Source organism: Cyrtonyx montezumae, unplaced genomic scaffold (assembly GCF_038088225.1).
Source record: "Cyrtonyx montezumae isolate F1298 unplaced genomic scaffold, pur_monq_1.0 scaffold_3, whole genome shotgun sequence".
Taxonomy (NCBI): domain Eukaryota; kingdom Metazoa; phylum Chordata; class Aves; order Galliformes; family Odontophoridae; genus Cyrtonyx; species Cyrtonyx montezumae.
Genome location: NW_027072034.1, coordinates 110,005,969 through 110,019,672, shown reverse-complemented (window position 1 = coordinate 110,019,672; position 13,704 = coordinate 110,005,969). Strand labels below are relative to the sequence as shown.

Genomic DNA, 13,704 nt, shown 5'->3' with positions numbered 1-13,704 from the left:
ACCAGTTATACAGTGTTTCATAAATTATCACTCATGCCTATTGGAATGAATCTTACATTAGTGAAACAATTATTGACACATCAGGATCTGATCAAAATTTTGGATGAGAACTAAGAAAATGGGAAAAAGACCCTGATAAAAGACCCTGTGACCTCATTTGGTTCACTCAGGCTCACCTTTCAAGTTTGTCATGGTCCCTCTGGATGGCATCCCTTCCTTCTAACATGTCAACTCAGCACTGCTCAGCTTGGTGTCATCAGCAAATTTGCTGAGAATGAACTCAAGCCCATCACCAGTGTCACTGATGAAGATGTTGAAGAGCACTGGTCCCAAGACAGACCCCTGGGGGACACTGCTTGTCACTGGCCTCCACCTGGATATAGAGCCATTCACCACAACCCTCTGTCTACAGCCTTCCAACCAGTTCCCTATCTACTCTTCAAATCTGTATCTCCCAAATTTAGATATAAGGATGTGGGAAAAACCATGTCAAAGGCCTCCCAGAACTCCAGGTGGATGATACTGGTCACCTTCCCTTTGTCCACCGATGTTGTAACTCTATCGTAGAAGGTGACCAGGCTGGTCAGGCAAGACCTTCCCTTGGTGAAGCCATGCTGGCTGTCTCAGTTCACCTGCTCATCCCTCATATCTTCTGGGAAGATCTGTTCCTAGATCTTCCCAGGCTCAACACCCAACAGGTGTGATTGCAGCTCCTTATTTTGCTTGTTTTGATTAGCCAATAAACCTGAGATACTGAGCACGGAGCAGATGCAGCTGTTAGTCATCTCTATCAAAGCAGCACTGAGCAGCAGCACCACAAGCTCACCTCAATGAGGAAACCTGGCTGTAACTTTAAACTCCGTTTGACAGCATGTGGGGGTGTCGGGGAAAAAAGAATTATTGAGCAGAACATGAGACAAGAGGTGTTAAATGCTGAGCATTGTAATTCAGCTGTAGGGTTACATGGAGTTTTTGCAACCAAAGTGCAGGACCCAGAACTTTGTCTTGTTGAACTTCATCCCGTTGGCCTCTGCCCAGTGATCCAACCTGTCCAGGTCCCTCTGTAGGGCTTTCTTACCCCCAGGCAGATTGTCACTTCTTCTCAACTTAGTGTGGTCTACAAACTTACCGAGGATGCACTCAATCCCCTCATGCCACAGGCTGCAGCTTCCCCAGGAAAATAGTGTGTGAGACAGCGTCAAAAGCTTTGCTGAAGTCTAGGTAGACTACATCAGCAGCCTTTCCTTCATCCACCAAGCGAGTCAGCTGGTCACAGAAGGAGATGAGGTTATCAGGCAGGACCTGCCTTTCAGAACTCTTGCTGGCTGGGCCCAATCCCCCTGGTTGTCTCACTCATGCAGTGGAATCACACCCAAGATAGTCTGTTCTGAATCACAGAATCAGAGGATGGAAGGAACCTACGCGTCGATCTGCTCCAACTGCTGCTCATCATGGACATCAACAGCAGGGTGCCCAGGGCCTTGTCCAAGTGGCTGTCAGAGATCTCCAAGGAGGAGACCCCACAGCCTCCCTGAGCAGCCCGTGCCATTGTTCTGTAACCCAGAGTACAGAATTGCTGTCTGATGGTCAGAAGGAACCTCTGTGCTCCAGTTTGCACCCACTGCCTCTTGTTCTGGCACTGGGCACCACTGACAAGAACCTGGCTGTCTTCACTGCACTCTCCATTTTTTGTACCCTCCCTTGAAGTATTTGTATACACTGTATTTGTATACATAAGGTCTCCCCTGAGCCTTCTCCTGGCTGAACAGCCCCAGTTGTCCTCATAGGAGAGGAGCTCCAGTTCCCTCACTGTCTTTGTGGCCTTTTGCTGTACACAGGGTCTAGTTACCAAACAGCTCCCAGAGGATCACTCCCACACATCCAGCTTGGGACTGGTGAGCACCCTCTGCTTCTGGGTTTGGGTTGCGTGAGTTCAGCTGGTGAGGAAAGAGCATCCATCCCTCCATGGTACCAAGTGCAAGGCATGATGAGCAGCAAAAACTGGGACCATGATGCAAACAGCTGTGGCTGCTGGGATAAGAATGGCTGCAGCATGGTCCCAAGGATGTGCTTTGGTTCCTTTTTCACTTGTCATTTCCCCACCTCAGCTGTGATGAGCCTCACACCGAGGCAGTCCCTGTGGTTGTACCATGCTAGAAACCATTTCTCTCTGTTCAGCAGAAGGTATGATTTGCTCTGTTCCTGCAGTGTATAGATTATTAAAGAAACCAAACTACAGAAGAGGACAAATGAATGAAACAAACAAACAAACAAACCAAACACATCTCCCATTCCCTGTGGGTTTGGAAATGAATGCCAGCAAAGCACTGATAACTTCATGATTCAACAGCCAACTTTTCACAGCTATTCCACTTCAAGGCCAAAGCAATAGACTTGTGGGGCTTTTCATTTCCAGTCTCTAGAGATCCCTGAGGTGGGATATAGGTGCGTATAAACCTGTTATCAGTATCAAAACGTTATGAGGTATTATTGCATTCATCTCATAAGGACTTGGCAAACTGCAGGGGAAGAACAGGAGATAATTTCCCAAAGCAGTAAGAATAATAGAGGAAGGTGAAAGAGCAGACTAAAAGCAAGTCACAAAATGGAGTGATGCAGTTGATGACTTCAGTTTGCTTTCTCTGTGTGCAACAAGCTCTGCTCTCCCCTAAGGCCCTGTGTTGTCCCTGTTGGACTCTCCCCGTTGGTGCTTGCTGTCTGGCAGCTCTCCAACAGCTGTGGCCTTATCCCCATTCCCCTGGTCCTCACGGTCAGCTGGAGGCAGATGGCTGGCACGCCCAGCTTCATGCTCATCCCCCCGTGCCTGGCTTTTCTGAAATGTGGGACATTTTTCTGAGGATTTGGGAAGGAGAAATGAGAAGGCTGTGCAGCTTTGCATGAGACTGCTCTTTGTTGGCCAACATTGAGAGGGAGGGAAGGAGAGGGTGCTTGGTTTTAGTGAAGTCTTTAGAGACTATCAATACCTGAGTTTCTCAAAGAGGAGAGGCACTGGCCCAGCATGCAGTAGTGGGGCACACTGATCTAGATGGGGTTATGAGGTTGAGCTGGAGCAACCCTTCCCTTCTGCCCCACTGCCATACAGCTGTGAATTTGTAGGGACCTCTCATCTCTACGAGGAAAGAGGAAAGGAAAAGCACAGGCTGTGAGGTCTCCAGAGTCCAGAAATAAGCCATAAACCCCTTGAGTTGGCTTTTATCTTGTCGCTGCACTAAGCATCTGTACATTCTCCCAGCATTTCAAACGCTTACCTCAGTGGAGCTGCGATAGGGTGATGAGGCTCTGGCACAGGCTGCCCAGAGAGGTGGTAGATGCTCTGTCCCTGGAGACTCCCAAGGTTAGGATGGAGAGGCTCTGAGCACTCGATGGAGCTGTAGGTGTCCCTGTTAATTGCAGGGGAGTCGGACCAGATGGCTTTTAGAGGTTCCTTCCAACTCAAATGATTCTGTGATAATTCTATTACTTACCTCCAGGAGGTCTCTGTGGGGCAGCAACTTTCCATCCACCCCAGGCATTGGGCTGACCTGGCAGACTGTGCCCATTCTTTCCCTCCCCCACACCACCCCAAACAATGAGGTTTTGTCTCCATATGCATCCAGCAGCGGTGGCTCCTTAGGCCCCTAAGCCCTATTTTGTGTCCTGCACTGAGCTTAACCAGCACATTCCTGCCAAAGGTTAAGCCTGGGCACCACGTGGATAATCTGAGCTTTTTTGGCTTCCTTCTCCTAGTGACAGTCATGATGATGGGCCCATGTGTGTTGACCATTCTCCTGCCCCTTATCTATTCCTCTCTACCAAGCCTGTGGGGCACGGGGACAGAACAGGATCATAGCTGCAAGGCAGGAGAATGAGGGTGGCTAACAGGAGGAAAGGCCCTGCTCCAGGCCCAGCATCTTGTACTGGCTCATCTGCTGCCTTAGAACACCACAGCCCTTCAAGGCACCAAAGCCTGGCTGCCCACAGTTGCTTTATTACCACCATCCACACACTGGTATCATTCAGCCTCAGTGGTGTCTGCCATCCACCTGGTCCCAAGGCCAAAGCATGAGCCACAGCAGAGCAGGGAACTGTGAGGAAAGAAGCAGCCATGGCATGAGATCAGGGCTGGAGTGAGTTGCCAGAGCTGGAAAGGGGATCTTTAGAGTGCAGGAGCTAGAAGGGCTGGAAGCTGGGATGGCAGGGCACCATGGTGCCCTGAGCACAGCAACATTCTCAGGAACAAAGCAGGAAAATCATGGAAAGAGAGGTTCATAGGTTCATAGGTTCCTCTCCCTATCGAGAGGCCAAGCACTGGCTTAGACAGGCAGTAGGAAGGGAGGAGAATTGACCTTTTTCTTTCCAACCTAAAATGCCCTGTCTTCCTTTCTCTCCTAGGCATCGAGCTCTTTGCTCTGGCATCAGACTCCAGGCAGGACTGCTCTGCCTCTCTCCTCATGTGGTTAATTTCTTTCCTGATTAAAAGCGATTAGGCAGCTCTAAACCGACATTAATGTGACTGGTAGGAACAGAGACAAAGAGTCCATTTATGACCTCTTAAATCCCCCAGTCAGTATTTAGAGAGCCCTGAAGAGAGACCTGGTGCAGAACCACTCCATCACTGCCTCCGTGTTCTCCTCCCTTCCTCCACCATGTCCTTCTCTGAAGCGGAGGTGCAGAGTGCTCGCGGTGCCTGGGAGAAGATGTTTGTGGATGCTGAAGACAACGGGACAGCAGTACTGGTCAGGTAAGGAAAGAGCCCATCTCACTGCTAGCCAGGAGCAGCAAGAAGGATGGAGCTGCCACCTGGAAGCACATCTCGGTGCATTCAACACAGCCTCACAGGGAACATTTTGGTTTGCTGCAGTTTGTGCAACTTCATGGTGCAGAGGAGAGATCCATACGAAGAGAAGTAAGAGGAAGGGAGAAGGGGTCTGGTAAAGGAGGGAAAGACTGGAACAATTTCTTCACTCCTCCCTCCCAGCGCCAAATATATCGTGATGGATTTATGATAAAATAATGCATGGTATAAAATAGAACAGAAACAAAACATGGGCCCTATTTCCCTCTTTCACTTTATCTTTGAACCACTTTTAATGATTATTTTTTTCAATTGCATGTCCTCAATATTTCTCTTTTGATTCTTTTTTCAGCCTTTCCAGAGAGATCTCTGTTGTATTGTATCCCTCTGGTGGTCTTTCTTCCTTTAGCCATCACCTTGTTTTCTTCTATTCTTCCATAATAAACACGTTTCTTCTATTCACCCTTCACCTACCCTTCTCTTGACTGAGATTCACGTTAACTGACTAATTGGTCAGCCCAGATAATCCTTCTGTTTAGCACACTTCTACCATTGCCTTTTATGTCACATCTTGTACCTGGCTAAGCTTCAACAGATGTGATACATTGCTCTTTCCACCATCATCTGCCTCAGAAACTCAGCTAGAGATGTTAGCAGCATCCAGTTATTTGGCAGCCCAGGGTCATTTGCTGGAGAAGGTTTTGCCTTAGTTTCCTACAGGCCCAGCCCTGCCTTTACAGAAGCTCTGGGCACTCCAGGATAAGAGAGAGATGGAGCTATTGGAGGGAGTCCAGCAAAGGACCGAGAGGATGATGAAGGGGCTGAAGCACTGCTCCTGCAAGGACAGGCTGAGAGAGCTGGGGCTGTTCAGCCTGAAGAATGTGTACAAGTACCTGGGAGGGGTGCCCAGTGCCAGGACAAGAGGTAGTGGGCACAGACTGGAGCACAGAGGTTCCTTCTGACCATGACAGCACTTCTGTGCTGTGCTGGGAGTACTGGCACAGGCTGCTCAGAATTTGTAGGGCCTCCTCCTTAGAGATCTCCAAGTGCCTCTTGGACATGGCCCTGGGCACCCTGCTCTGGGTGTCCCTGATGAGCAGTGGTTGGAGCAGATGGACCCAGGGGTGCGTGATCACCTCAACCACCCTTTGATTCTGTGAAAAGCAATAGGGAGTCTGGACAGAAGTGCCTCAGTCCGCAAGTTAGGCCAAATCTTCTCTCTCGACAGGATGTTCACTGAGCACCCGGACACCAAGTCCTACTTCACACACTTCAAAGGCATGGACAGCGCCGAAGAGATGAAACAGTCGGATCAGGTCAGGGGCCACGGCAAGAAGGTTTTCACTGCCATCAACGACATGGTGCAACACTTGGACAACACTGAGGCTTTTCTTGGGATACTGAACCCACTTGGCCAGAAACATGCCACCCAGCTCAAGATTGACCCCAAAAATTTCAGGGTGAGCCACGAGCCATCTTCTTGGGGAGCGTGGTTGTGATGGGATGGTGTCTTACCTTTGGAGGGGAAGAAGTGGGGAATACGGGCTTTGTATATGTACGTGTATATACAGTTCAGAGCACAGATGGAGGAAGATGGTAAGAGATGGCCGGACACATCTGTAGGTAAGAAGGCCGTGCAGCGGGTGCTGTGCAGGCAGGTCAGCTCTGGTGGGAGCTGCAGAGCTGCCCACGAGCTGTAGCAGGTTTTCTCAGTGCAACAGGATTCCCACACACTTGTCATTTAAAGACAAAAAACAAACAAACAAACAAACAAACAAAACCCAGCTTACACTACAATTCAGTCCATGATGCCTGTTTTTCTCTAGTAACAAGAAATGAGCTTTCCTAGGTCAACTGGAACAGCTGCTGATCATCAATGGCAATGGCACTACCTTCACTGAAGCAATCTAAATTAAACATTCCAGACCAAATGTCTTGCCCAAGTCTACCTAAAGCCACTAAGAGATTATGTAGGCCTCTGTTATCTGCTTTACAGTGCAGGCAGCGCAAAAAGAGGCACCTTCCATCTGAGATCATTCAGGCACAAGGAGGGTGGTTTCCAAAGCAGCAGATCCAATTTTTATTAAATGGGAGAATAAATGAGGATTTCTGCCTGGAAAGATGCATGCAAGCAATACATGCAATACAAAAAAGGAATTATCACTTCACACAACACAACCTACCCAGAAACTAAAACTAAGAAGACATGCAAATGCTCATTGCTGCAGAGTGCTAGGCAGCTTATGAGCAGGATGGATTATCCCTCAAGTCACCTATTGCGTAGGTGTCCAGCACAGAGCTCCTTAACACTTGAGCAGGTCTACCACCAGGAGTAGGATTGCACTGGAGGGACCAAGTGAACCATACTCTTAGAGCGGTCCTAAAATGACTGTGTGTATGGATACAGCCAAAATTACACAGAAATGGTAGATAAAAATACAAAAGTGACTGCAATTTGGGATGAATTCTATAATGCACTTTATTTCCCAGTTTTTTTCCAATTCTGCATGCTGTAACGCCCTTGAATTGTTTTTGTTCTCCCCCCCCGTTCTCCAAAAAACCCAACTTAAAATACATATTTCCCTTTAATGGGGAGGAAAGTTCATTTTCTTCCTTTCTCCCTGTTTAGATCATCTGCGACATCATCTTGCAACTGATGGAGGAGAAATTTGGTGGAGACTGCAAAGCCTCCTTTGAGAAGGTGACCAACGAGATCTGCACTCACCTGACCAACATCTACAAAGAAGCAGGTTGGTGAGGGCAGGCGACCTTCAGCCTCTTGAGACTTCTCACCAGCGCCGATTTGCTGCTTTTGGGCCTCCAGGCACAGTTGGAAGAATGAAAAAGTTAAAAAAATATATATAACAATAAAAGGCTTATGTAATATAGATGTTAACGCCAATAATTTCCTTAGAAAATTGAATTTCTACGGTTCAATGAAAACCATAGATGTATCAAAGCCAAACAACCTGACGAGCTCTGCAGCTGCACCACTCCAGGTGGGTTCCTCTGGGGATGGCCCTCGATGACCACATTTGAAGACCAAGACTTGATGCTTGCCATTTCTGGAAGACTTGCTCCTTTCAGCAGCACCAGCCCAGAAAGGAACCAGCAGCCTTTACCTCACCACCCGCATCAATGACGGGTGGGAAACTGCTCTGAAGTGCCTCCTGGGTCATGGACTTTGTAGAGGTCATTATTTAAGAGACAAAGGAGTTGTTTTGGTTTCGAACTACCACGGTGGGGGACGCTCTGAGCGTGGGGAAGAGTAACATCTGAAAAAGATACAGGGAAAGCCCCAACCCGGACAAGTCAACTGTCCCCCAGCACAGGGACAGGTGCCTCGGAGGAGCTTCCAGCACAGAGGATGGTGACACTGAACGCAGTCACCCCCTGGGCAGGGGGGAACCTCTCCAGCACCTGCATTTTGAGCTATGAATCCCAGAAGATTGCTCTGGCCATGCACCCAGGGGAGGGCAACAGCACCACGCTCCTGCACAGCTTCTCCTGACACTCCCTTCAGCGGTGACCAAGTCCAGAACTGTTTAATTGCTTTTCCTTAGATGTGGTGAAATCATCAGCTGGTAACTGCAAATAACCACAGGCCATTCTGCTTCACTGTAACACAATAAACACAAGGAAAGCTGCTGCATTCTCTCATTTAGGCTCTGCAGGAGTGGAAGCTGGTCACAGTGTGGGGCTGCTGGTGATATGGGATGGGGTGAGGAGGGGAGGGGGAGGGAGAGTTACCAAGAAACAAAACATATAAAACATCCCCAGCAGAAAAATACCATCTTGTAGAGCCAAAAATACACTTTTCTGATTCAAAATATTACCTAAACAATGTAGAAATATACATTCACTACAGTTTAGTTTGTCAGCTTTGCTGAGTGAACACAGAATCATAGAATGGTTTTGTTTGGAAGGGACCTGTAAGATCATCCAGTTCCAGATCCAGTCATCCATTCCTCCCACTAGACCCGTTTGCTCAAAGCCTCAGATCCTGGCCTTGACCTTCCAGTGCTTCCCTTAAGGCCTGTGGCAGGGGCAGCTTTGGTGAAATTCAGGGAACAGAAAGGAACATAGGTGACATCCTGCCTTAGAAGAGGGGGATGCTAGAGAAGTCCTTTTTTCCTTAACATTTCTAAAGCTAATACTGAGATAGCTGGCCAACAGACCATTACTGAGGTGCAGTTAACCTGATGTGCCACACCAGAGCACTGCTGGCCTCAGGAGCAGAGTGGATTTGAGCTGGTTCATTGCATGGTTACAGCAGCCAGACTGCACGTGGTCAGCACCGAACAAGCAATGGTTGGACAGTGATATTTCCCCCCACTGTAAGCCAGCAGAAAGAGAAGAAGATCAAAACCAAAAATAAAGAGCAAGAACCGTATAAAACTAATGGGAGATGAGACAAATGTTTTTTATAAGCCACTGCTTCCAGAGAAACTCTAACCTGTTCTGCTTGCCAAACAAAGGACAGTCCTTCAAATAAAGGTGCCCTATGAAACAGGGGTGGAGAGCAGCAGAACAGACGTGCTGCTGGTGCTGCACCACACCTCTCTCCACTTAAGATTTGTGTGGCACTTGGATATCCTGAAGCTCCCCACCCCGGAAAATCTGATAAATAAAGGCTCAACTCCAAAAACCCTTCATTTGTCAAATCAATGGCATAACATCCCCAGCTAGGGATTCCTCCTAGGAAGAAAACTCGCACTCAGATTTCAAGTGAGTAAATAAGGATGTGGTACGTGGGTAGCCATTGTTATTACACTACTTTACAGGAGCTTAAAGACAAAATGTGCAGAGGTTGAGTATGAACCATGGTGGATACAAGGCCTTGCAGAGATGTAAAGGTCCTGCTCCAGCTCAACACCAGCCACAATGCTGCACTGCCTACTGGACGCAGTGAATTAATAGTGTGTTGTATAGCTGTGACTAGTTGGCCTCCAGAGGCCCTCTGACCTAATCAAAGATCAGAACCAGACAAATGCCAAGATATCACTACAAACATTGCTGCTGTTACGCAGCTCAGTGGTGCCACCTCAAGGAGAACAGCAAGACCTTTATGTAAAGAGAGCTTGCACCTAAACCACAGGATTATAAAATCGCTCAGGTTGGAAAGGACCTCCAAGGTCATCCAGTTCAATCATTCCTCTACCACCAGTATTTCCCCACTAAACCATGTCCCACAGTACCACACATCTAAATGTTTCTTGAACGCCTCCAGGGACAGTGATGCCACCAGCTCCCTGAGCAGCCCGTTCCACCACCTGACCATCCTTATAAAGAAGTTTTTCCTAACACCCAACCTGAATCTTCCCTGCTGCAACTCGAGGCCATTCCCTCTATTCCTACTGCTAGTTCTGTGGGAGAGAAGAGGCCAACCCATCTCACCACAACTTCATTTCAGGTACTTGCAGAGAGCTGTAAGGTTTCCCCCAAGCCTCTTCTTCTCCAGAGGAAACAATCCCAGTTCCCTCAGCCACACCTCATAAGACATGTGCTCTGGACCTGATAAATCCTGCTTCTTGAAAATGAAGTCCTCAAGGAGATAGAGGCTATCCAACTATCACTTTAATTCCATGTTTTTGCCCCTAATGATCTTAGAGTGGTCAGAATCACGACATAAACTACTTCTCCTAGAGCGTGAATCCCCTTAAGAGACCAATATATTCTCGTTAAGTTATCGGACAGTGTGATTTCCTTTATTTTTTTTTTTATTTTTTTGTTCTTAACGTTTTGTTTGTTACGCTGTTCGTAGCTGTTTTTTTTTGTTTTAATACAATTAAAGATGTGCCATTTACACCCAACAAGAAAAAGCAGAAAGAGTCCTTATGGAAAAAAAACAAATATATTGAACACATACCAATCAAATGGTACAGATACGGGACTGGCTTTGATTTCAAAATTTAAGTAAGAAATAAAAAAAAAGATGTAATGCAACAGCTGTTCAATTTCCAAGTCTAAATAGGCACTGTAAAAAGACATTTCAGCTTTCTCCAGCACACATTCCTGTCTAAACGCTCCCACTGTAATCGATTCCTAGGTTCCCAAACAACAACAATGAAAATAAAAATCACTGGGAACATAACCTTAGAATAAAAGTTAATATCCATCCACCCACCCTCTTACAAAAAAAGCAAACAAAAACAAGATTTCCCAAGAAGTACAACTTTTCAATGCTGCTGTTTTCACTGGAGCAGAATTGGAGAATTTTATAAAGGTTCAGAAGCACCCAAGGCAAGTAGTACAGTGTAATTTGTTCACTAACTCGTATTGGAAAGGAGATTAAAAACATTGAGATCTGCATCTTTGTACATAAAACTGTCGTCCTGAATAAAGAGAAATCTTTCAGAAAAGTTTTACAACTCGGTGGAAGTCCAGGACCCAGCTTTAGGCATCATTAAATCAATGGGGTTTAATTCTGACTTAGTTTTAACCACTTTCATATACTGTACATCTACCCTAGTTGGATCAGTATCTCAAACTGCTCACTGGTGTCCCTTTGAACAACTGTAAACTAAACCATAGTATGCAACTCCATAGGAAGCTAGAGATCGGGTGAATATACAGCCAGCTATATCTCCCCTGCCTCACGCTCCTCTGAGCTCCTGGGGTCTTCTGAGCGGCCGTTAGCACTTTCATAGGAACGTTTCTTGTCCTTGAAGTCCCGCGGCGATCTCTCCCTCGGGCTTCGATCTTTGTCACGCGATGTTCTCTCACGATCTCTTGAGCGCTCTTTGTCCCGGGAAGATCTTTCTTTTGAGGATCTGAAAGTGCAGTACATGTGGGAATTCTGATGAGTCACGAGTTCATAAGCTTCCAAACAGCATTTTATCATTTTCTCCTTAATTCAGCTCAACATATGTACGGGAACAGAGACACTGACAGAGACAAAATTTCACCTACACTGATTACAGAATCCAGGTCAACGTTTCACTTTTCTTTCCAATCCTCACCCTCCATCTTGCATTAGCAAGCTTTGCTAGAATTTGTTAGAATTTCACTAAACCTTCCTTGATGAATTTACTGAGAAATTACCTTTTGTTTCCATTTTCTAGCTAAAATGTTTACTTCCACAACAGTGCAGTGTTTTGCAAGATGCAGTATTTGCAAACGGAGAGCCTCACAGACAGCAATGCTATACCACGAACTACGTGAGAAATAAGAAGTCAAACTATGCACTGAGTACACTGGAGTTAATCTGGCACGTTCCAAGTATTTTGCACTACAGGTATATTGCAGAAGCAAAAACGCTCCCAAGTCAATTGTCTCAGACTAACTCCAGAGATTATCTTAGAATAATAGTGAACACAGCATAACAATATGAAAGCTCACACACAATTGCCTTAGCAAACAATATTACTACCAGATGATTTAGAACTAAGGAATCATTTCTCAAGGACAAGATATTGCCTTTTAAGTCAGAACCTGTTAATCACCTCAAATACTCTGGAACAATCACTTCCCAAGTGGTCAAGTAGATACTTCACAATAAACTCTCCCTTCACAAGACACACAGGTAGCATCCACTGTCACGATCACCAGCTATGAATTATACTATAATACATGATCCTGGTTCCAGGACAGCACTTGTGAATGTCTACATTGAGTCCAAGGACAAAACCCTGTACGAAGCCCTGGACAAAAATCCTAAGTAGCTCTGCCAGTCTGGTATCAGATCTAAAAAAGCAAGGTAGCTGTAGCTTCAACTCTTCTAAAGGATGAGAAATTTGACTAAAAGCATAGGACTATGTTGTTTGCTTCCCCCTGCCCCCCATCCTCCTCTTTCCTCAAAAGAAAGAAAATGAGAAAAATAAGCCTGCACCTTCCCATCACCATGGAGAGTAAGCACAGAGCTATAATACTCTGTTTTTCACCAGGATCTGAAGAGTATTTTTAAAATACATTTTCCTAAATGCTGAGAGTGGGATTTATCTCATCCAGCTTTAGATATCTGCAGTGCAGACATCTAAGCTCATCAGCCAGAACTCTTTAACAGCTGGCAAAAAAATAAGACCAATCATAACCTGTCTACCTTCAGACAGAGAAGTGTGTCAGATGAGTCTGCAAAAACAGGGAGGCACAAGATTTACATCTGATCTCGTCATCTAAAACCAGGAGAAAAGAAATCCAACGGTACAATTTCAGATACTTTATTTGACAATACCACGTCAACAAAGGACATTAGCCTTCATCATATGAGTTCTTGCAAGCAGGCCCAAGCACACAGACACAGGCATCTCAATTCACCCACAACCGGGTCTGCTTCTTGACTTCTTAGTTAAGAACATCTTTATTTGTAATGAGAAAGTGAACGTTAGAAGTGCCAAATACCTATCAGGAGAGAAAAGGTGATCAATTTTAGTTACTAGGACCTTACAGCTAATAGCAACGAAACATAGCAAGGCTCTTGATAAGCCTGTAGTCCACAGCTGGGAAGGTCTAGGGCTTCTACTATCTTAGGCATGATACTGTGACTGTCAGATAAGTTTCCATCTTTTGACACATTGCTACTACACCAGATACTTCACGTGTGTTCTACCAGGCTGAGGTCTGCTCCTTATACTCAACTTGAAATGAGATCCCAGCCATCAAGTGATTTAAATCTATCCACATTAGTAGAGCGAATGATGATACAGATTAAAGCAAACATTTATCTCAAGACAACTGTACGCATTTGTAGGATTGTTCTCAAATAGCACACCAACATCTCCTTGTTTTTAGAGTAAAGAAGCATCTGAGAGCTGGCAGCTCTTTATTTTATGTGAGAGGCTCTTCAGAAAATGCTTTCTGAAAACGTCTTCTGAAGAAAAGCAGACACGAAAATCAAAAGGAAAAAGAAAAGCAGACATGAAAATCAAAATACAATGCTTGCTGCAAATGCTAATCCCAGCATACTCATA

At 45.9% G+C, this 13,704-nt stretch overlaps 2 protein-coding genes across 3 annotated transcripts in view; one reads left to right on the top strand and one right to left on the bottom strand.

The window, feature by feature from the left end:
* The first annotated feature begins 4,572 nt into the window (after nt 1-4,572).
* Nucleotides 4,573-8,159, top strand: LOC136051706 (cytoglobin-1-like). The gene is made up of 3 exons (XM_065741273.1): nt 4,573-4,741; nt 6,024-6,255; nt 7,425-8,159. The coding sequence occupies exons 1-3, from the start codon at nt 4,647-4,649 to the stop codon at nt 7,551-7,553; spliced, it is 456 nt and encodes a 151-aa protein (XP_065597345.1). The 5' UTR covers nt 4,573-4,646; the 3' UTR covers nt 7,554-8,159.
* Nucleotides 8,160-10,476: 2,317 nt separating this feature from the next.
* Nucleotides 10,477-13,704, bottom strand: part of LUC7L2 (LUC7 like 2, pre-mRNA splicing factor) — a 30,492-nt gene continuing 27,264 nt past the window's right edge. For both annotated transcript variants that reach the window (XM_065742823.1, XM_065742824.1), the window contains exon 10: nt 10,477-11,568. In XM_065742823.1, the coding sequence (XP_065598895.1) occupies nt 11,376-11,568 (193 nt within the window). In that variant the 3' untranslated portion in view covers nt 10,477-11,375. The remainder of the gene's footprint in view (nt 11,569-13,704) is intronic.